The sequence below is a fragment of the Oncorhynchus mykiss genome, chromosome 30 (assembly GCF_013265735.2).
Source record: "Oncorhynchus mykiss isolate Arlee chromosome 30, USDA_OmykA_1.1, whole genome shotgun sequence".
In the NCBI taxonomy this organism is placed as follows: domain Eukaryota; kingdom Metazoa; phylum Chordata; class Actinopteri; order Salmoniformes; family Salmonidae; genus Oncorhynchus; species Oncorhynchus mykiss.
In genome coordinates, this window is record NC_050570.1 from 17,339,602 (window position 1) to 17,364,422 (window position 24,821).

The 24,821-nt window shown below is 40.4% G+C and overlaps 1 protein-coding gene across 1 annotated transcript; it reads left to right on the forward strand.

Moving 5' to 3' along the window:
* Nucleotides 1–299: 299 nt before the first annotated feature.
* On the forward strand, nucleotides 300–15,189 carry LOC110521440 (nuclear factor interleukin-3-regulated protein-like). Its single transcript, XM_021598987.2, has 2 exons — nucleotides 300–379; nucleotides 13,205–15,189. Exon 2 carries the CDS (start codon nucleotides 13,311–13,313, stop codon nucleotides 14,148–14,150), a length of 840 nt encoding a protein of 279 aa, XP_021454662.1. The 5' UTR covers nucleotides 300–379; nucleotides 13,205–13,310; the 3' UTR covers nucleotides 14,151–15,189.
* Nucleotides 15,190–24,821: the final 9,632 nt, after the last annotated feature.

Sequence of the window (24,821 nt, forward strand, 5' to 3'; positions counted from 1 at the left end):
ATCTCCCTGACGATAACATGCGTAAGCCTCAAACTTTACACTGAGGGGGACTGAGGGGGATACAGACACACAGAACACAAGTGATGGGCTAGGCTCGATGGTGCAGGGGTGGAAAGACAAACAAGCAGACAGACTTAATGCGCTAAGAGTGAAAAAAACAAAAGGTTGTGAGATGTCACACATAGTATTGGTGGTCATAGCCACATTACTGTAGGTGAACTTCAGTTGAGTTACAGTGGAAGGATGATTATACAGTTCTGTAAGTTGCCGTCTGTTTCTCACAGAAACGCAATGGGTGGGCGGTGGCACTTTGAGTGAGGTCATTGTCATGTTGCATCAGTGTTGGACGTACTGGAATATAGTAGTCTGGCAGCAGAAGGTAAGATCCTGTGTTCATTTTCACCTAATTTTCACCCAACTAAATTCAAGTTCCCTTCACATATGACGTATACAGCTACAGAGAGAGTGAGGTAAATATCAAGGAGTTGATTGGGTACAATAAGTCATTTTTTAGAGTCGTGCTCTGTCGTCTGATCTAACTCTCAAGTCTCAGGTTGCAGCAGTCATCAGAGAATATTACTGCACTCTTGAATTCCTAACAAATATTTTCAGACTTCAAAAGTTAGTCTTGATTTACACAATTCTAGTTTTGAGATTTTTGGAGTGTGTTATCATAGCAAGTCTATTTTACATGTGGTATCTCAGATCTGGGTATATTTTAAAAGAGGTGACTTCCCCATTTAAAAAAGATCACACATTTTATAAAATGTTGACACTGGATAGGAGCTCGTTTAAAAAAAAAATTAACATCTTTCTTTAACTTATTTAGAATACTTTTGCACAACATACAAAAACCAATACAATAATGCTATTTATTGCATATGTGTTGCATACGTGTAAACTAGGAGAAATGTAAGATGTAGTCAGGCAGTGTAGGACCTGTAAGACCTTTCTACATTTACATAAAAGTGATTACAGCAATGACAAATATTTTTAATTGACCGATTATTGTTCTATATAAGAGGGTGAAAATGTAGAATTGTAAAAGAAGAGACATCAGACAGATATTATTGTCTATTTTTTTCCCTGTTGAAAATGTTACAAACTTTGTAGAGTTAAAGGCTTAGTTACTTCTCCCTACATACTGTATAAAGCTTGTAGAAGGTAGAACAACCAGAAAATTCATAATGGATCTCGTTGTTGTTCTTCTTCTTCTTCTGGTGACGAGCTAATAAATAAGAGTCAATTAAAGTGTTATTAATAAAAAAGTACTTTTCTTATAAACACATACAATGCAAGAAAGATCCTATGAAAGATCGTTAACTGAAAAAGCATGCTTGTAATGAAGGCAAAATTCCCTGGAGAATTTAAGAGGTACTGGACATTTTCTATCATTGCCACCGTGACAGTTCGCCGAAAACATAAACAGCAAAAGTCAGGAGGTTAACCAATGGTTTCATATTAGGAACCAGGGAGAGAGACTCAAGTACTTCACAAAGCAAGGAAGGAAACAACAACAGACCAACTGGTGCTGTGACTGCTGCAGTAAAAACAGATAGGTGTCAAAAGAAGAAGTTTGAGAGTTTCTTACTAAAAAGCAGGGTCTATAATAAGCATGTCACTAAGAAGCAGGTGCAGAACTCTAGCAGTGAGGTTCTCGTCTCTGGAGAGGACTGTTCAGGAAGCTGAGCAACTCTCTCTGCTGCAGTCCTGTGCTTTCAAGCTTCCCTAATCGCTAACGCTGTACACAGCATCACTGCTCTCCACTTGCTAGTTCTCAGCCCTTGACCCCTGACAAATGTCCTCCAACTCACTGTTCCCTTACAAAAAAAGATTGAGGTTTTGAAACTGCAGTAAAAGTGCAGTAACTGCAGTCGACTGAGGTATTTTGGACACAATAAATGCAAAATAACTGCAGTGTACCGCAGTTGAACAGCAGTTATACTGCACTTTAACTGCAGTTACACTGCAAACTTACTGCAGTAAAAAAAACGGTTATTTTGGAAACAGTATTTTCAGTATACTGCTGTTATATTGCAATCTGACTGCAATCTTTTTACGGAAGAGTTGGGGCAAGTTTTTCCAGTTTGTACCCATTTAGGCCACTCTGCCATCTCGACACAGAGCTGCTCTACTTCCAGCACCTCTAGCACCAGGCTGTAAATATGTAGCACCGCATGAAATACTGTGCAACAGTACAGCAGCAATGTCAATGAGGTTTAAAATGGTCTGGATGTGGCTGTACACGCCATAAACAGATTGGTTGCTTCTAGTTATCAATTGATGAAGATATGCATTAAGAAATGATCATGACCTGCAATTTTTCTAGCTCATCATACAACAATATAAAGAGAAGGTACAACTGCAAGGGAAACGTTGAGAAGTCCAGCTATATCTGGTGTAGGGGAGTGGGTAGACTATATATAGGTATTTTGACCTCTAAACGCGTGTGCTCTCCACCACAAGGCAGAGCACTAATCTCTGTCTCTCATCTCAGTCTTTGGGTAAATGTTTATGTCCTTTGCTTTGACTGCCACTTCAAAGAGTAAGTATCAGCAACGCGCAACAACGCTGGTCTACTGTGATCTACATGAATGGTAAAATTCTCAAAGTTGTATTTTCTGGGGTTCTCGTACATGCAACATTTCCATTTTTAAACTCTTTTTCAATATTGTTAGCTTTCGTAATATTTAATTGATGTAGCAAAATTGCTTCAGACAAAGATCTACATAATTATAATATATCTAATAGGACAGACAGCGAGACTGCTCGCAAAGTATTCATGAAAACGAGAACTTGCAGGATATTTCACTAAAAGTTGAGGTAAAAAGCTATAATAGTTATGTTTTTGCACTTTATACAGCACTGGTTCGTGTGTGAAATCCTGTGCGAAAACATATTTTTCAGTGCATCTATGAAGTGTTAAGTACAGCGGTCAACAAGAGGTGTAATATCTGATTGTACATTTTGCCCGTTAAGAAGCTTTAATTTTGCCTAATGGTGCCACGACTTCCGCCGAAGTCGGCTCCTCTCCTTGATCGGGCGGCGTTCGGCGGTCGATGTCACCGGCTTTCTAACCATCGCTGCTCCATTTTTCATGTATCCATTTGTTTTGTCTTGTTCCCTGCACACCTAGTTTTCATTCCCCAATCAATCTACATGTATTTATTCCTCTGTTCTCCATCATGTCTTTGTATAAGATTGTTTGTGTTACGTGTGTATTGTTGACGCGCCAGACTGGCTTGTTTTTTCCATGCTATTTTTTCACGAAGATGTTTATTGTTAAACACAATTCTTGTGACTGTTTTGCGCGTTCTGCACTTTTGCCTAAATAAAGTGTGTACCTGTTCACAAATCTCTGCTCTCCTGCACCTGACTTCGCTACAAGTATGCACACATCTGACAAATCGAGACAATAAAGAGAGCGTGTCCCATGTGTGCATGTGCAGTTAAAAAGACTCATTATACTCATCATATTAAATAGCCAAAGGCTGAAACCTTGGTCAAAGGCCATAGGGCTCTCACTATACCAGTATCACTACTATTATACTGCACTTTCCATGACAAAAAAGTAAAACACAAAGAAGACTAAACTCTTTAAAAACCTGCTTTTTGTTAAAGAGTGTGTGCTATAGTTAGGAAAATTAGCGATTGTGACTCTGAATGACAACATAAGGCTGTTTGTATGTTTTCAATATTACAATGATTTTCCCCAAGAAATGTAGTTCGCTTCATAATAATAATAATTATCACGTTTTGTTTGCGTGCCGTGATACTTCTGAGTATCACGATACTGGTATCTTGACAACCCTAAAAGGGAGTGAGGTGGGAACATCCCTCTGACCCATGGTTATTAATAAATTATTTTCATCTCTCAGAGCAAAATGTTGACCTTCATGGACATGACAACCTTTGGGGAATTTTGTACAACACAGACGTGTGTCTGTCAGTGTGATTATAGCAATTTAGAATGGACACACTGTATTACCTACAGTTGTGATTGTGATCAGACACTTGATCAAAGGTATGATGAGTAAGTGGTCTCACCCAAGGGCACAGTCATTGCTGGTATGTTTACAACATTGAAACTCTGAGAGAGTAAATCCCCAGATTGGTAGCTCACTTCATTTTACACTGACATTTTACTGAGCTTCGTCCCAGAGCAGAGCAGCATAAGCCATATGAAGTTAAACACATGCCTTTCCCTCAAGGCCTCATATCTCCAGCTCGCATAACTTACACTAAGCTCAAATGACATAATTGTTGGTCTCATGTTACATAACTGGCAAATAAATGTAGTGTAAATCGCTAGTGTATTATTGTCTATTTCACATTTACAAGCCATCTTGTTTGCAACACACCACTGTAGGACCTTACCTTGTCCCTGCTAACCTTGTCTATAACCTTGTCTATAACCTTGTCTATAACCTTGTCTATAACCGTGTCTATAACCTTGTCTATAACCTTGTCTATAACCTTCTCTATAACCTTGTATATAACCGTGTCTATAACTGTGTCTATAACCTTGTCTATAACCTTGTCTATAACCTTGTCTATAACCGTGTCTATAACCTTGTCTATAACCGTGTCTATAACCGTGTCTATAACCTTGTCTATAACCTTGTCTATAACCGTGTCTATAACCGTGTCTATGACCTTGTCCCTGCTAACCTTGTCTATAACCTTGTCTATAACCTTGTCTATAACCGTGTCTATAACCCTGTCTATAACCTTGTCTATAACCGTGTCTATAACCTTGTCTATAACCCTGTCTATAACCGTGTCTATAACGTTGTCTATAACCCTGTCTATAACCTTGTCTATAACCATGTCTATAACCGTGTCTATAACCTTGTCTATAACCTTGTCTATAACCTTGTCTATAACCGTGTCTATAACCTTGTCCATAACCCTGTCTATAACCGTGTCTATAACCTTGTCTATAACCCTGTCTATAACCTTGTCTATAACTGTGTCTATAACCGTGTCTATAACCTTGTCTATAACCTTGTCTATAACCGTGTCTATAACCGTGTCTATAACCTTGTCCCTGCTAACCTTGTCTATAACCTTGTCTATAACCCTGTCTATAACCTTGTCTATAACATGGTCTATAACCCTGTCTATAACCCTGTCTATTACCTTGTCTATAACCCTGTCTATAACCTTGTCTATAACCTTGCCTATAACATTGTCTATAACCTTGTCTAAAATGTGGTCTATAACCTAGCCTATAACCGTGTCTATAACCCTGTCTATAACCTTGTCTATAACCTTGTCTATAACCTTGTCTACAACCTTGTCTATAACCTTGTCTATAACCCTGTCTATAACCCTGTCTATAACCTTGTCTATAACATTGTCTATAACCTTGTCTATAACCGTCTCTATAACCGTGTCTATAACCTTGTCCATAACCCTGTCTATAACCTTGTCTATAACTGTGTCTATAACCGTGTCTATAACCTTGTCTATAACCTTGTCTATAACCGTGTCTATAACCGTGTCTATAAACTTGTCCCTGCTAACCTTGTCTATAACCTTGTCTATAACCTTGTCTATAACCGTTTCTATAACCGTGTCTATAACCGTGTCTATAACCTTGTCTATAACCGTGTCTATAACCGTGTCTAAAACCTTGTCTATAACCGTGTCTATAACCCTGTCTATAACCTTGTCTATAACCTTGTCTATAACCTTGTCTATAACCCTGTCTATAACCTTGTCTATAACCGCGTCTATAACCGCGTCTATAACCGCGTCTATAACCGCGTCTATAACCTTGTCTATAACCTTGTCTATAACAGTGTCTATAACCTTGCCTATAACCGTGTCTATAACCTTGTCTATAACCATGTCTATAACCTCGTCTATAACCTTGTTTATAACCTTCTCTATAACCTTGTCTATAACCGTGTCTATAACCGTGTCTATAACCTTGTCTATAACCTTGTCTATAACCGTGTCTATAACGTTGTCTATAACCTTGTCTATAACCTTGTCTATAACCTTGTCTATAACCCAGTCTATAACCCTGTCTATAACCTTGTCTATAACCCTGTCTATAACCGTGTCTATAACCTTGTCTATAACCTTGTCTATAACCTTGTCTATAACCTTGTCTATAACCCTGTCTATAACCTTGTCTATAACCTTGTCTATAACCCTGTCTATAACCCTGTCTATAACCCTGTCTATAACCTTGTCTATAACCTTGTCTATAACCATGTTTATAACCCTGTCTATTTATATGTATTTATTAGTTAACCTTTATTTAACTAGGCAAGTCAGTTAAGAACAAATTATTATTTACAATGACGTCCTACCCCGGCCAAACCCTTACCCGGATGACGCAGGGCAAAATGTGCGCCGCCCTATGGGACTCCCAATCACGGCCGGTTGTGATACAGCCTGGAATTGAACCAGGGTCTGTAGTGACGCCTCTAACACTGAGATGCAGTACCTTTGACCGCTGCACCACTTGGGAGCCCCAAGGTCAATAACCTTGTCCACAACGTTGTCTATAACTCTGTCTATAACCCCGTCTATAACCTTGTCTATAACCTTGTCTATAACCCTGTCTATAACCCTGTTCATAACCTTGTCTATAACCTTGTCTATAACCCTGTCTATAACCCTGTTCATAACCTTGTCTATAACCTTGTCTATGGCCTTGTCTATGGTCTTGTCTATAACCCTGTCTATAACCCTGTCTATAACCTTGTCTATAACCTTGTCTACAACCCTGTCTAAAACCTTGGCTATAAATATGTCTATAACCTTGTCTATAAATATGTCTATAACCTTGTCTATAACCTTGTCTATGGTCTTGTCTATAATCATGTCTATAACGTTGTCTATAACCTTGTCAATGGTCTTGTCTATAACCTTGTCTATAATGTGGTCTATAACCTTGTCCATGGTCTTGTCTATAACCTTATCTATGGTCTTGTCTATAACCCTGTCTATAACCTTGTCTATAACCTTGTCTATAACCTTGTCTATAACCCGGTCTATAACCTTGTCTATAACCTTGTCTATAACCCTGTCTATAACCTTGTCTATAAATATGCCTATAACCTTGTCTACAAATATGTCTATAACCTTATCTATAACCTTGTCTATGGTCTTGTCTATAACCTTGTCTATAAAGTTGTCTATAACCTTGTCTATGGTCTTGTCTATAACGTTGTCTATAACCTTGTCTATGGTCTTGTCTATAACCTTGTCTATAACGTGGTCTATAACCTTGTCCATGGTCTTGTCTATAACCTTGTCTATGGTCTTGTCTATAACTTTGTCTATGGTCTTGTCTATAACCTTGTCCATGGTCTTGTCTATAACCTTGTCTATGGTCTTGTCTATAACCTTGTCTATGGTCTTGTCTATAACCTTGTCTATAACGTGGTCTATAACCTTGTCCATGGTCTTGTCTATAACCTTGTCCATGGTCTTGTCTATAACCTTGTCTATGGTCTTGTCTATAACCTTGTCTATGGTCTTGTCTATAACCTTGTCTATAACGTGGTCTATAACCTTGTCCATGGTCTTGTCTATAACCTTGTCCATGGTCTTGTCTATAACCTTGTCTATGGTCTTGTCTATAACCTTGTCCATGGTCTTGTCTATAACCTTGTCTATGGTATTGTCTATAACCTTGTCTATGGTCTTGTCTATAACCTTGTCTATAATGTTGTCTATAACCTTGTCTATGGTCTTGTCTATGGTCTTGTCTATAACGTTGTCTATAACCTTGTCTATGGTCTTGTCTATAACCTTGTCTATAACGTGGTCTATAACCTTGTCTATGGTATTGTCTATAACCTTGTCTATGGTCTTGTCTATAACCTTGTCTATAATGTTGTCTATAACCTTGTCTATGGTCTTGTCTATGGTCTTGTCTATAACGTTGTCTATAACCTTGTCCATGGTCTTGTCTATAACCTTGTCTATGGTATTGTCTATAACCTTGTCTATGGTCTTGTCTATGGTCTTGTCTATAACGTTGTCTATAACCTTGTCTATGGTCTTGTCTATAACCTTGTCTATAACGTGGTCTATAACCTTGTCTATGGTATTGTCTATAACCTTGTCTATGGTCTTGTCTATAACCTTGTCTATAATGTTGTCTATAACCTTATCTATGGTCTTGTCTATAACCCTGTCTATAACCTTGTCTATAACCTTGTCTATAACCTTGTCTATAACCCTGTCTATAACCTTGTCTATAACCTTGTCTATAACCCTGTCTATAACCTTGTCTATAAATATGCCTATAACCTTGTCTACAAATATGTCTATAACCTTGTCTATAACCTTGTCTATGGTCTTGTCTATAACCTTGTCTATAAAGTTGTCTATAACCTTGTCTATGGTCTTGTCTATAACGTTGTCTATAACCTTGTCTATGGTCTTGTCTATAACCTTGTCTATAACGTGGTCTATAACCTTGTCCATGGTCTTGTCTATAACCTTGTCTATGGTCTTGTCTATAACTTTGTCTATGGTCTTGTCTATAACCTTGTCCATGGTCTTGTCTATGACCTTGTCTATGGTCTTGTCTATAACCTTGTCTATGGTCTTGTCTATAACCTTGTCTATAACGTGGTCTATAACCTTGTCCATGGTCTTGTCTATAACCTTGTCCATGGTCTTGTCTATAACCTTGTCTATGGTCTTGTCTATAACCTTGTCTATGGTCTTGTCTATAACCTTGTCTATAACGTGGTCTATAACCTTGTCCATGGTCTTGTCTATAACCTTGTCCATGGTCTTGTCTATAACCTTGTCTATGGTCTTGTCTATAACCTTGTCCATGGTCTTGTCTATAACCTTGTCTATGGTATTGTCTATAACCTTGTCTATGGTCTTGTCTATAACCTTGTCTATAATGTTGTCTATAACCTTGTCTATGGTCTTGTCTATGGTCTTGTCTATAACGTTGTCTATAACCTTGTCTATGGTCTTGTCTATAACCTTGTCTATAACGTGGTCTATAACCTTGTCTATGGTATTGTCTATAACCTTGTGTATGGTCTTGTCTATAACCTTGTCTATAATGTTGTCTATAACCTTGTCTATGGTCTTGTCTATGGTCTTGTCTATAACGTTGTCTATAACCTTGTCTATGGTCTTGTCTATAACCTTGTCTATAACGTTGTCTATAACCTTGTCAATGGTCTTGTCTATAACCTTGTCTATAATGTGGTCTATAACCTTGTCCATGGTCTTGTCTATAACCTTATCTATGGTCTTGTCTATAACCCTGTCTATAACCTTGTCTATAACCTTGTCTATAACCTTGTCTATAACCCTGTCTATAACCTTGTCTATAACCTTGTCTATAACCCTGTCTATAACCTTGTCTATAAATATGCCTATAACCTTGTCTACAAATATGTCTATAACCTTGTCTATAACCTTGTCTATGGTCTTGTCTATAACCTTGTCTATAAAGTTGTCTATAACCTTGTCTATGGTCTTGTCTATAACGTTGTCTATAACCTTGTCTATGGTCTTGTCTATAACCTTGTCTATAACGTGGTCTATAACCTTGTCCATGGTCTTGTCTATAACCTTGTCTATGGTCTTGTCTATAACTTTGTCTATGGTCTTGTCTATAACCTTGTCCATGGTCTTGTCTATAACCTTGTCTATGGTCTTGTCTATAACCTTGTCTATGGTCTTGTCTATAACCTTGTCTATAACGTGGTCTATAACCTTGTCCATGGTCTTGTCTATAACCTTGTCCATGGTCTTGTCTATAACCTTGTCTATGGTCTTGTCTATAACCTTGTCTATGGTCTTGTCTATAACCTTGTCTATAACGTGGTCTATAACCTTGTCCATGGTCTTGTCTATAACCTTGTCCATGGTCTTGTCTATAACCTTGTCTATGGTCTTGTCTATAACCTTGTCCATGGTCTTGTCTATAACCTTGTCTATGGTATTGTCTATAACCTTGTCTATGGTCTTGTCTATAACCTTGTCTATAATGTTGTCTATAACCTTGTCTATGGTCTTGTCTATGGTCTTGTCTATAACGTTGTCTATAACCTTGTCTATGGTCTTGTCTATAACCTTGTCTATAACGTGGTCTATAACCTTGTCTATGGTCTTGTCTATAACCGTGTCTATAATCTTGTCTATAATAACTTATGGACTAGAGCTACAGCTGAAGCCGGAAGTTTACATACTCCTTAGCAACATACATTTAAACTCAGTTTTTCACAATTCCTGACACTTAATCCTAGTACAAATTCCCTGTCTTAGGTCAGTTAGGATCACCACTTTATTTTATGAATGTGAAATGTAAGAATAATAGTAGAGATAATGATTTATTTAAGATTTTATTTATTTAATCACATTCCCAGTGGGTCAGAAGTTTGCATACACTCAATTAGTATTTGGTAGCATTGCCTTTAAATTGTTTAACTTGGGTCGAACATTTCGGGTAGCCTTCCACAAGCTTCCCACAATACGTTGGGTGAATTTTGGCCCATTCCTCCTGACAGAGCAGGTGTAACTGAGTCAGGTTTGTAGGCCTCCTTGCCCGCACACGCTTTTTCAGTTCTGCTTACACATTTTCTATAGGATTGAGGTCAGAGTTTTGTGATGGCCACTCCAATACCTTGACCTTGTTGCCCTTAAGCCATTTTACCACAACTTTGGAAGTATGCTTGGGGTCATTGTCCATTTGGAAGACACATTTGTGACCAAGCTTTAACTTCCTGACTGATGTCTTGAGATGTTGCTTCAATATATCCACATCATATGACTTTGTCATGATGCCATCTATTTTGTGAAGTGCACCAGTCCCTCCTGCAGCAAAGCACCCCCACAACATGATGCTGCCACCCACGTGCTTCACAGTTGGGATGGTGTTCTTCGGCTTGCAAGCCTCCCCTTTTCCCTCCAAACATAACGATGGTCATTATGGCCAAATAGTTCTATTTTTGTTTCATCAGACCAGAGGACATTTCTCCAAAAAGTCAGATCTTTTTCCCCATGTGCAGTTGCAACCGTCGTTTGGCTTTTTTATGGCGGTTTTGGAGCAGTGGCTTCTTCCTTGCTGAGCAGTCTTTCAGGTTATGTCGAAATAGGACTCGTTTTACTGTGGATATAGATACTTTGTACCTGTTTCCTCCAGCATCTTCACAAGGTCCTTTGCTGTTGAGCTGCGATTGATTTGCACTTTTCGCACCAAAGGATGTTTATCTCTAGGAGACAGAACGTGTCTCCTTCTTGAACGGTATGATGGCTGCATGGTCCCATGGTGTTTATACTTGCGTACTATTGTTTGTACAGATGAATGTGGTACCTTCAGGCATTTGGAAATTGCTCCCAAGGATGAACCAGACTTTTGGAGGTCTACAAATATTTTTCTGAGGTCTTGGCTGATTTCTTTTGAGGTCTTGGCTGATTTTCCTATGACTCAAATTGTGTAAATTAGAAGCTTCTAAAGCCATGACATAATTTTCTGGAATTTTCCAAGCTGTTTAAAGGCACAGTCAACTTAGTGTATGTAATCTTCTGACCCAGTGGAATTGTGATACAGTGAATTATAAGTAAAATAATCTGTCTGTAAACAATTGTTGGAAAAATTACTTGTGTCATGCACAAGTAGATGTCCTAACCGACTTGCCAAAACTATAGTTTCTTAACAAGAAATTTGTGGAGTGGTTGAAAAACAAATTTTAATGACTCCAACCTAAGTGTATGTAACCTTCTGACTTCAACTGTACATTCACCTGGTCTCCTTCAGATTATTCTAGTAGTTCTTCTGTTCTTCTGTTGCTCTATGTTTCTGCCGTCATGGTGCTGACAGTTGGTGCATTATGGTCTCATCTCTCTCTGCTGTCGGAAACATGGTGGAGAAACAACGTCAAACAGCCATCAGCATTGTAACCCAAACCAGCCCGCGACCAATCAATCTCAACTATTGAGCTGCATACCACTGACATCCAGACAGATCAGAGTTCACATTGGGACATGGTGCCCTTACTAATAAGCATGTAATGGTTCAGGAGAGACTTTTATTAGGGTTGTATTAGGGTTTCTATTTTCCAGTGGCTAGGGCCCATGCACCTAACCTCTTATCTCATACAGAGGGGATAGAAGGTGAAAGGGAGGTAGAGGATATGGAACCAGAGATGAGCACACTGCAGGCAAGCAGTAGCTTCTTGTGAAGCGGTGGGCAAGTCAGTGCACCATAAAAAAAAAGACTGTGAGAGAGAGAGAGAGAGAGAGAGAGAGACAGAGAGAGAGAGTGTGTGTGAGAGAGAGAGAGAGAGAGAGTGTGTGTGTGAGAGAGAGAGAGAGAGTGTGTGAGAGAGAGAGAGAGAGAGAGAGAGAGAGAGAGAGAGAGAAAGAGAGAGAGAGGGAGTGTGTGTGAGAGAGAGTGAGTGTGTGAGAGACGGAGAGCAAAAGAGAGAGAAAAAGAGAGTGTGAGAGAGGGAGAGAGAGAGAAAAAAAGAGTGTGAGAGAGGGAGAGAGCAGAATTGTGAAACCAAAACCTTCCTTGTTTCTAAAACGGGCCTGATCTGCATCAAGCAGATTGAGTGTGATCGTAACTCTCAACCACTTGACTTGCCCGTTCTGTCAGACAAAATAGTGGTAGTAAAAAAGTAATAGTAATCTAGGAAAACAATATGAGTTTATTAGTCAAGTTGAAGGAAGAGACAGGTTCAGATAGGTTCCTGTGTCAAATCTAGAAGCTGGTTGTGTGAATGACATAAAAGCTGGCACAGCAAATACTAGACTATATATACTTATATATACTTATACTATATCATACCAACTCTCCAACATGAGCATTTTAATGTGTAGGCCATGCATACTGTCTGGTCTCTGTCTACGAGATGAATCACACGTTAAATGTACACGTCTTTCGGACATTAAGAGCAAAATGTGTTACATTATTTTAGTCACATTAGAGGGGATGGCTACACCTCAGACAACTCCTCCTCTCAGCCCTTCCACCATATACACCACTGCTTTATTCAGCCTGTATATCCGGTTAGACAGTGGGATATGAGTGTGTTAGTGGCTCTACAACACCATGTCATTCAAAGATTTCAATGCTCAAACACAGAAATGAATAAATGTTCTGATCTGTGACCCAGACTGTATAGCAGAAATGTGAAAATGTATAGCCTAATCATAGGATTTTGCAAATAACTAATAATAAACATTCCCTTCACAGGTGAAATCCTAGACAGAAACCTGAACGAAGTGCACGAGAACTTACTTATCCTTCTTTTATCTGCCCAACCAAGAAATAGTCATCCTACTTTCTATACTGAGAGCAGATGGAGCCCATGTCAGTATCTCTAAATGGGAGCACGGAGACAGTGGAGGATGGCCATACAGCCTCCCTAGAGGGGGCGCTGATACACAAGGGCCTGAGGCGCAAGAGAGAGTTCATTCCAGAGGAGAAGAAGGACGTCACATACTGGGAGAAGCGTCGCAAGAACAACGAGGCGGCCAAGCGCTCGAGGGAGAAGAGGAGGGTAAACGATTATGTGCTGGAGAGCCGCCTGGCGGCCATGAACAAAGAGAACGCCCGGTTGAACACAGAACTGCTGGCCCTCAAACTCCACTTTGGCCTGGTGAGCCCTGCGGGCTATGCTGCCCACCAGAGCAGCCTGCTACGGCTCCACCATGCCCATACCCACAGCCCTCATTCTCCGCCACCCAGCAGCCCAACCCAGCCCCTGGACAAGGACGTCTACTGGGGTAGGAGGCCCAGCTACAGAGACCCCTCTACTTTGCCAAATTACCACCACCTACCCCCTGTCCAGACTGGACAACTGGCTCCTGCCATGATCAATCCACATGCTCTACCAACTAGAAGGGCCTATCCATACTTCTTAGAAATTCCTGGTGTTGTCCACCCTGAAAACTCATCCTCCCTTCTCCTGCCCCCGCTTCTCCCCTCTCCCCTATTGTCCTGGACGGGGGTTCCCCTGCTGAGGCCCACCCCTAGGAGAGGGGGTTCAGATGAGGAGGGAGAACAGCAGGTCCCAGCAGCCTCCTCCAGTGCTGCATTACCGCACAAGTTGAGGCTGAAGACCATCAGTGCTCCTACTGTCCACAGGGATGTCAGAGACAGGGCCTCCCCCCCGCTCCCGCTCTATGTATCTGACTGACTGACCACATAGCACATGGCACAGCAGCACAGAGCAGACCAACCACAGCACTGAGAACATGAAGGATCCATGCTCTTAGCGCTGTAACATTGACACCAAATTTACAGAAATGCATTATGTCAACTTAAAACAGACATTTGTCTTTTGATTTATTTTCTGAAAGTTGTTGCTTCTCAGGTTTCACCATGCTTCCTTACTGCCCAAGTTAACTGGATTAAATACAATGTACAATACTTTACTGGCAATCATGCTGAACTAGCTGGACTTTGGGATGAAGCTATGTTTCATAGTACTGAGGGACTCTGGGGTGGTGGATGGAATTGATCTTTTTTTTTTAATTGAATCAAGTGTTTACGTTACTGTGTGGGTAATGTTAAGGTTTTGTTGGCTGGCTGGCTGGCTGGCTGGCTGGTATAGCAAGATAGCACTGTGGTTCAGTGCCTCTCTGGAGTGAGGAGAAGGGCCGTAGCTACACATGAGGACGCCGAGCTCCAGACCTCTGTCATTTAAAAAAATATATATGAATAATAAGACTACATTTATAAAATCTGTCAGGGTCTCAACTTACTGTTGAGAGTTAGAATAGTAGAACATACAAGGTGCAATTTCAAAACTTTGTTGCAACAGTTTTCCTCTTGGAATATGTCACTCACTGACAGTCACTCAATTAACCCATGTCAGTTAAATATTTTTAGATTGGTCAATTAGTCTAGTTAGTCTAGCCAGCTATCTAAACTTGTAGTAATCATGGCCGAATTACCAATCGAAAATGCAGGGCACGTGCCCAGCTGCCCTGACCTCCACAGAGCCCCCATTGATTTTGTTAGTCACTCTCACTCAGATAACATATTAACCTGGCAAAAGTCATGGCAAAATGTGCAGAATTGCACAAAATGTCTCCCCACCCAAGGGCAAAATGTGTAGAATTGCACAAAATGTCTCCCTACCCAAGGGCAAAATGTGCAGAATTGCAGGAAATTGGCTGTAAAACTGAAGAGAAAATGTGTTCTGTAAAGCAAACTTAATTGTTTACCTTTGTTAATAAAATACTTTTCTGCTAACAGATCCCTTATGTATTAAATTGTAGTTTTTAATCTCGGTACTGAGTTAGTGTGTAGCGGCTAATTGTATACCTAATAGCTATGTGTTTTCAGAGAGACTGAGGTGGGTGAAGCTACAGCAACCAATGTGATAAATGCTGGGGTTATTTATGCTTGTTTTTGTTGTTCTCAAGACTGCACTAAAACTCAGACCCTGACAACAACCCTGGTGAGGAGTATGTTTTTGGGTTGTGGTTACAGACATACTATTTTTGTCTCCTCTGCCTGCCAGCATTTCAAAGGTACTTCATAGACTTTGAGGTGGAGAGATGGGCCATCTGTAACATGTTTTATAAGGGATAGGTCGAAATTTACCGGTTGGTCCAAAATAGGGGAGGGTTGACAAACTTTTTTTTTGCTTTGGGGATGGTTGTGTGGTTTTTTGGGGAGCACAGGGGAGGGGAGTGCGTTTTTTCCTTGGTTTTCATTAGCTCTTCTGCTCGTATTTTCCCAATAAACAATGGCCTGACTTACTTTTGATATTATCCTATTAAAGTTTAGACAGGCTTGTGAAGGTTTGGTATGGTGTGGCTATTATTATGAAGCTATAGCTACTGCAGGCCTATGATATGAAGGCAGTGTGCCACGGCACTCCAACTGACTCCGACAATTGAACTTGAGGTGAGGAAGACTGTATCAGGCCTTCCAGAGTTACTCCTATAATTTAACAATATAATGCTTACATTTATACAAAATATTTGTATTGAAAATTAACGAATAATCCTCCTTCATTATGGCTACATGTATTTCTGTATAGCAGACACAGTAGTCCTCTGACATAAAGAAATGCATGTCTGTGTCGTAGCATACCACGGGCCTATCTCTATCTCTCTGGGGTTAGGACTAAGCTTCTCTTCTCAACAGCAAATGTTCAGAGGAGACTGCGTGAATCAGGCCTTCATGGTTGAATTGCTGCAAATAAACCACTACTAAGGGACACCAATAATAAGAAGAGACTTGTTTGGGCCAAGAAACACGAACAATGGATATTAGACTGGTGGAAACCTGTCCTTTGGTCTGATGAGTCCACATTTTGCGATTTTTGGTTCCAACCGCCGTGTGAGATGCAGAGAAGGTGAACGGATGATCACCGCATGTGTGTGTTATGGTGTGGGGGTGCTTTACTGGTGACGCTGTCAGTGATTTATTTAGAATTCAAGGCACACAACCAGCATGGCTGCCACAGCATTCTGCAGCGATACGCCATCCCACCTGGTTTGCGCTTAGTGGGAGAATCATTTGTTTTTCAACAGGACAATGACCCAACACACCTAAAGGCTGTGTAAGGGCTATTTGACCAAGCAGGAGAGTGATGGAGTGCTGACCGTAGAGTGAAGGAAAAGCAGCCAACAAGTGCTCAGCATATGCGGAAACTCCTTCAAGACAGTTGGAAAAGCATTTGTGGGGAAGCTGGTTGATAGAATGCCAAGAGTATGAAAACCTGTCATCAACGCAAAGGATGGCTACTTAGAATAATCTAAAATAGAAAATATATTTTGATTTGTTTAACACTTGTTTGGTTACTACATGATTCCATATGTGATATTTCATAGTTTTCATGTCTTCACAATTATTCTACAATGTAGAAAATAGTAAAAATAAAGAAAATCCCCTGAATGAGTAGGTGTGTCCAAACATTTGACTGGTACTGTAAATATATACATATACACACACTATATATATGCATATATACAAAAGTATGTGGACACCCCTATAAATGAGTGGATTAGTGTCACGTATATGGAGGGAGTCAGGAAGCAGGTGCAGAAGGAGAGTTTAATAACAAAGATGCAAGGCAAATGAACAAAACAGGGGATGCGTACTGCACATGAAAACATACCAATACTGACAGATGACTGAGGCTAATGAGGGCTAAATAAAGGGAAGGTAATGAAGGTGATGATGAAGTCCAGGTGGGCGTAATGATGGGGAACAGGTCTGCGTAATAATGGTTGCCAGGGCCGGTGGTTAGTAGACCGACGTCGAGAGCTGGAGAGAGGGTGTGACAATTCAACTATTTCAGCCACACCCTATGCTGACAGGTGTATAAAATTGAGCACACAGCCATGCAATCTCCATAGACAAACATTGGTTAAAAAAAATGGCTTTACTAAAGAGCTCAGTGACTTTCAACGTGGCACCGTCATAGGATGCCACCTTTCCAACAAGTCAGTTTGTCACATTTCTGCCCTGCTAGAGCTGCCCTGGTCAATTATGTGGTAGGCCACACATTCTCACAGAACTGGACCGTTGAGTGCTGAAGCGCATAGCGAGTAAAAATCCTCTGTCCTAGGTTGCAACACTCACAACCAAGTTCCAAACTGGCTCTGGAAGCAACGTCAGCACAAGAAGCTTCATGAAATGGTTTTCCATGGCCGAACAGCCACACACAGGCCTAAGATCACCATGCGCAATTCCAAGCGTCGGCTGGGGTGGTGTAAAGCTCGCTGCCATTGGACTCTGGAGCAGTATAAACGTGTTCTCTGGAGTGATGAATCATAATTCACCTTCTGGCAGTATGACAGACAAATCTGGGTTTGGCAGGAGAACGCTACGTGCCCGAATGCATGGTGCCAACTGTAAAGTTAGGTGGAGGAGAATTTGTTATTTTTTATTTCACCTTTATTTAACCAGGTAGGCTAGTTGAGAACAAGTTCTCATTTGCAACTGCGACCTGGCCAAGATAAAGCGTAGCAATTTGACACATACGACAACACAGAGTTACACATGGAATAAACAAAACATACAGTCAATAATACAGTAGAACAAAAGAAAACAAAAAGTATATATACAGTGAGTGCAAATGAGGTAAGTTAAGGAAATAAATAGGCCATGGTGGCAAAGTAATTACAATATAGCAATTAAACACTGGAATGGTAGATCGGCAGAAGATGAACGTGCAGGTAGAGATGCTGGGGTGCAAAGGAGCAAAATAAATAAAACCTGACTCAGTTACACCAGCTCTGTCAGGAGGAATGGGCCAAAACTCACCCAACTTACTGTGAGAAGCTTGCTGAAGGCTACCCGAAATGTTTGCCCCAAGTTAAACAATTTAAAGGCAATGCTACCAAATACTAATTGAGTGTATGTACACCTCTGACTCACTGGGAATGTGATGAAAGAAATACAATCTGAAATAAATCATTCTCTCTTCTATTATTCTGACATTTCACATTCATAAAATAAAGTGGTGATCCTAACTGACAGGGAATTTCTACTTGGATTAAAAGAAAGGAATTGTGGAAAACAGAGTTTAAATGTATTTGGCTAAGGTGTATGTAAACTTCCAAATTCACCTGTATAAATGCCCCCCTCATACTCATCTCGAGGTTGAGAATGTTTCCTCTCTATCTCTGTAATGTGTCTGTATCTATGTAATTGTATATGTATTTATGTAAAATATAGGGATCACAATAGAAATAAGTCCCCGGCATTAGTGCGCAATCCCAGTCACTTAAAAAAAATCTTTGTGTATTTATGTATTTTTTTAAACTGACAAATAAATTCAATCAATCAATCCAAACTGTGCAGCGGCCATTAGATGAATGGAAAGAAACATCTGTTACAAAACACAGAAAAGTTGAATGACATTCAGAGATTGTTAAACCAAGCCTGAAGTCGGTATGCTTTGTTTACTGGTTCTGTGGTGTATTGGCACAGGTGGAAAATTCGTTGCATATATTTTATATAATCATAAATATGGCATCAAAATGTTGAAAATCTGATTTCCCCCCTAGCTGATCATTGTCTACAGCCAGCTCCGATCGTAGTGTAATGAAACAGGCAGGGAGAGTGAGCTCGTCTGCGGTAGTCGGCGAACTCTCAATCTTCTGGCCTGCAGCCCTGAGTGGTCTGGCAGCCCAACTAATAGGCAAACGTTTTGCAAATTAAGAAATCATGTGACTAAAGTAAATCAAAATAAACTATACTATGAAACAAAGATAAATGTTATAAAGAATGATAGTAAAAACCTTTGGGGCACCTTAAATTAAATTTGCGGAAAAAGGCCAACTCCATCATTCATTGAATCAGATGGCTCATTTATCACAAAGCCCACTGATATTGCCAACTACTTTAAAAACCTCTTAAGGATCGGCCCCTTTTTTCAATTTTCACCTAAAATTACATACCCAAATCTAACTGCCTGTAGCTCAGACCCTGAAGCAAGGATATGCATATTATTGGTACCATTTGAAAGGAAACATGTAGGAGAATATAACACATTAGATCTGGTAAAAGATAATACAAAGGAAAAAAAAACAATTTGTTTGTATTTTTTTGTACCATCATCTTTGAAATGCAAGAGAAAGGCCATAATGTATTATTCCAGCCCAGTTGCAATTTAGATTTTGGCCACTAGACGGCAGCAGTGAATGTGCAATGTTTTAGACAGATTTTTTTTTTTTTTTAAATGATTTAACCGGATAGGCTAGTTGAGAACAAGTTCTCATTTGCAACTGCGACCTGGCCAAGATAAAGCAAAGCAGTTCGACACATACAACAACGCAGTTGTACATGGAATAAACAAACAATAAATAATAAATAATAAATCAATAATACAGTAGAAAAAGGCTATATACAGCATGTGCAAATGAGGTAGGATAAGGGAGGTAAGGCAAAGTAATTTCAATATAGCAATTAAACACTGGAATGGTAGAATGTGCAGAAGATGAATGTGCAAGTAGAGATACTGGGGTGCAAAGGAGCAAGATAAATAAATACATACAGAATGGGGATGAGGTAGTTGGATGGACTATTTACAGATGGGCTATGTACAGGTGCAGTGATCTGTGAGCTGCTCTGACAGCTGGTGCTTAAAGCTAGTGAGGGAGATAAGAGTCTCCGGCTTCAGTGATTTTTGCAGTTCGTTCCAGTCATTGGCAGCAGAGAACTGGAAGGAGAGGCGGCCAAAGGAAGAATTGGCTTTGGGGGTGACCAGTGAGATGTACAGTGGGGCAAAAAAAGTATTTAGTCAGCCACCAATTGTGCAAGTTCTCCCACTTAAAAAGATGAGAGAGGCCTGTAATTTGCATCATAGGTACACTTCAACTATGACAGACAAAATGAGAAAAAAAATCCAGAAAATGACATTGTAGGATTTTTTATGAATTTCTTTGCAAATTATGGTGGAAAATAAGTACTTGGTCAATAACAAAAGTTTATCTCAATACTTTGTTATATACCCTTTGTTGGCAATGACAGAGGTCAAATGTTTTCTGTAAGTCTTCACAAGGTTTTCATACACTGTTGCTGGTATTTTGGCCCATTCCTCCATGCAGATCTCCTCTAGAGCAGTGATGTTTTGGGGCTGTTGCTGGGCAACACGGACTTTCAACTCCCTCCAAAGATTTTCTATGGGGTTGAGATCTGGAGACTCGCTAGGCCACTCCAGGACCTTGAAATGCTTCTTCAAAGCCACTCCTTCGTTGCCCAGGTGGTGTGTCTTTCCTTTCCAGTATTTCCTTTACATGGATCAGTCGTCCTGGTCCCTTTGCAGAAAAACAGCCCCAAAGCATGATGTTTCCACCCCCATGCTTCACAGTAGGTATGGTGTTCTTTGGATGCAACTCAGCATAATTTGTCCTCCAAACACGACGAGTTGAGTTTTACCAAAAAGTTATATTTTGATTTCATCTGACCATATGACATTCTCCCAATCTTCTTCTGGATCATCCAAATGCTCTCTAGCAAACTTCAGACGGGCCTGGACATGTACTGGCTTAAGCAGGGGGACACGTCTGGCACTGCAGAATTTGAGTCCCTGGCGGCGTAGTGTGTTACTGATGGTAGGCTTTGTTACTTTGGTCCCAGCTCTCTGCAGGTCATTCACTAGGTTCCCCCGTGTGGTTCTGGGATTTTTGCTCACCGTTCTTGTGATCATTTTGACCCCACGGGATGAGATCTTGCGTGGAGCCCCAGATCGAGGGAGATTATCAGTGGTCTTGTATGTCTTCCATTTCCTAATAATTGCTCCCACAGTTGATTTCTTCAAACCAAGCTGCTTACGTATTGCAGATTCAGTCTTCACAGCCTGGTGCAGGTCTACAATTTTGTTTCTGGTGTCCTTTGACAGCTCTTTGGTCTTGGCCATAGTGGAGTTTGGAGTGTGACTGTTTGAGGTTGTGGACAGGTGTCTTTTATACTGATAACAAGCTCAAACAGGTGCCATTAATACAGGTAACGAGTGGAGGACAGAGGAGGACTGTACCTGCTGGAGCACGTGCTACGGGTGGGTGCTGCTATGGTGAACAGTGAGCTGAGATAAGGCGGGGCTTTACCTAGCAAAGACTTGGAGCCAGAGGGTTTGGTGACGAGTATGAAGCGAGGGCCAGCCAACAAGAGCGTACAGGTCGCAGTGGTGGGTAGTATATGGGGCTTTGGTGACAAAACGGATGGCACTGTGATAGACTGCATCCAATTTGTTGAGTAGAGTGTTGGAGGCTAATTTGTAAATGATCCTATCTATGAGGGTGCCTGTGTTTACGGATTTGGGGCTGTACCTGGTGGGTTCATTGATAATTTGTGTGAGATTGAGGGCATCAAGCTTAGATTGTAGGATGGCAGGGGTGTTAAGCATGTCACAGTTCCAATGATCCAATGAACCGTTGTATTTCTGTTCAACATTTTGTATCAAGACTGCCCAAATCTGCCTAACTTGTTTATTAATAACTTTTCATGTTCAAAACTGTGCACTCTCCTCAAACAATATCATGGTATTATTTCACTGTAATAGCTACTGTAAATTGGAGAGTTCAGTTAGATTAACAAGAATGTAAGCTTTCTGACAATATCAGAAATGTCTATGTCCTGGGAAATGGTCTTGTTACTTAGAACCGCATGCTAATCGCATTAGCCTACGTTAGCTCAACAGTCCTGCAGGGGACCCACCTATCCTGAAGAAGTTTTAATGACTTTTTAATTGGCAAGATAAGCCAATTTAGGGATGACATGCCAGCAACAAAGGCTGACACTACACATCCAAGTATATCGGACCAAATTATGAAAGGCAAGAATTTGACTTTTGAATTCCGTAAAGTCAGAGTGGAAGGGGTTAAAAAATGATTGTTGTCTGTCAACAATGACAAGCCACCGGGGACAATCCGGAGGGAAAATTACTGAGGATAATAGCAGATGATATTGCCACTCCTATTTGCCACATCTTCAATTTAAGCCTACTAGAAAGTGTGTGCCCTCAGGCCTGGAGGGAAGCTAAAGTCATTCCGCTACCCAAGAATAGTAAAGCCCCCTTTACTGGCTCAAATAGCTGACCAATCAGCCTGTTACCAACCCTTAGTAAACTTCTGGAAAAAAATGTGTTCGACCAGATACAATGCTATTTCACAGTACTCAGATTGACAACAGACTTTCAGCATGCTTACAGGGAAGGACACTCAACAAGTACAGATGATTGGCTGAGAGGAATTGATGATAAAATGATTGTGTCTTGTTAGATTTCAGTGCAGCTTTTGACATTATCGATCATAGTCTGCTGCTGGGAAAAAGTATGTGTTATGGCTTTACACCCACTGCTATAATGTGGATAAAGAGTTACTTGTCTAACAGAACACAGAGGGTGTTCTTTAATGGAAGCCTCTCAAACATAATCCAGGTACAATCAGGAATTCCCCAGGCAGCTGTTTAGGCCCCTTGCTCCTTTCAATCTTTACTAACGACATGCCATTGACTTTGAGTAAAGCCAGAGTGTCTATGTATGCGGATGACTCAACACTGAAATGACTGCAACACGTTACAAACAGTTGCAGTTAGTTTCAGAGTGGTTGGCAAGGAATAAATTAGCCCTAAATATTTGTAAAACTGAAAGCATTATATTTGGGACAAATCATTCACTAAACCCAAAATCTCAAATAAATCTTGTAATAAATAATGTGGAAATTGAGCAAGTTGAGGTGACTAAACTGCTGGGAGTTACGCTGGATTGTAAACTGTCATGGTCAAAACATATTGATACAACAGTAGCTAAGATGGGGAAAAGTATGTCCATGATAAGGTGCTGCTCTATGTGGTCAGGTGCCACAAAAAATTACTTAGGAGAATTGCAATTGGTTCCAAACAGGGCAGCACGGATGGCCCTTGGATGCACACAGAGAGCTAATATTAATAATATGCATGTCAATCTCTCCTGGCTCAAAGTGGAGGAGAGACTGACTTCTTCACTACTTGTATTTCTGAGAGGTATTGACAAGTTGAATGCACTGAGCTGTCTGTTTGAACAACTGGCACACAGCTCGGACACCCATGCATACCCCACAAGACATGCCACAAGAGGTCTCTTCACAGTCCCCAAGTCTAGAACAGACTATGGGAGGCGCACAGTACTACATAGAGCCATGACTACATGGAACTATATTCCACATCAAGTAACTGATGCAAGCAGTACAATTATATTTTAAAAAAGGACTAAAAAAGAACCTTATGGAACAGCGGGGACTGTGAAGCAACACAAACATAGGCACAGACACATGCATACACACACATATACACACACACGATAACATACGCACTATACACACACATACACATGGATTTAATACTGTAGATATGTGGTAGTGGTGGAGTAGGGGCCTGAGGGCACACAGTGTGTTGTGAAATCTGTGAATGTATAGTAATGTTTTTAAAATTGTATAAACTGCCATAATTTTGCTGGACCCCAGGAAGAGTAGCAGCTGCCTTGGCAGCAGCTAATGGAGATCCATAATAAATACAAATACATTTCTCATTAATGAGAGGTCAGAAAAGTCCAAGTATGACTAGGTGAGATGAGGGGGAGAATACCAACTTCACATAGGAGATACATTTCAACAGAACTAGTGATACATTCTGTGTATAATACAGATGTGACAACTTCGTGGTTAGTTACATGTAACTGCTGTAACCACCAGAAAGATGATTGGCCACATAACGGAATGGGGTTGGGGTCTCTATGAGTCACAGGCCAAGTTATGTTTTTTTGTCCCACTACATTGTCAGCCAACATCTTTTGGTGTTACCAACAGATGAGAACCAAGGTGGAATCGACATTATTTCAATACAACCACTGTGCATCACAGTAGCTACATCTTCATCGCTCACCTTTTGTACTGACATGAATTCTGAGTGTCACTGACTGACTTGTTGAATCTTCACCTTTGTGAAATGACAAAGTAGCTTCCTCTCTAAAAAGCTTTTACAGGCCTGTTCTTCGAGAAAAGAGCTAACAGAGTGACTAACATTATAAGGGGGAAGACATGTAGCCTGTGTCTCAATTTCTGTCACAGAATAAAACAGTGACATCCCACTGGGCACAGAAGTCTATTTTTGATTTACATTTATTTCAGTTGCCAAATTAAATCAAACTTTATTTGTCACATGCGCCGAATACAACAGTGAAATGCTTACTTACAGGCTCTAACCAATAGTGCGAAAAAAAGGTTTGTGTGTGTGTGTAGTTAAGTAAAGAAATAAAACAACAGTAAAAAGACATTTGAAAATAACAGTAGCAAGGTTATACCTGTTAGTCAGGCTTATTGAGGTAGTATGTACATGTAGGTATGGGTAAAGTGACTATGCATAT

Coding starts and splice junctions, on each gene's coding strand:
- LOC110521440 (XM_021598987.2), top strand. CDS start 13,311: ATGGAGCCCATGTCAGTATCTCTAAATGGGAGCACGGAGACAGTGGAG.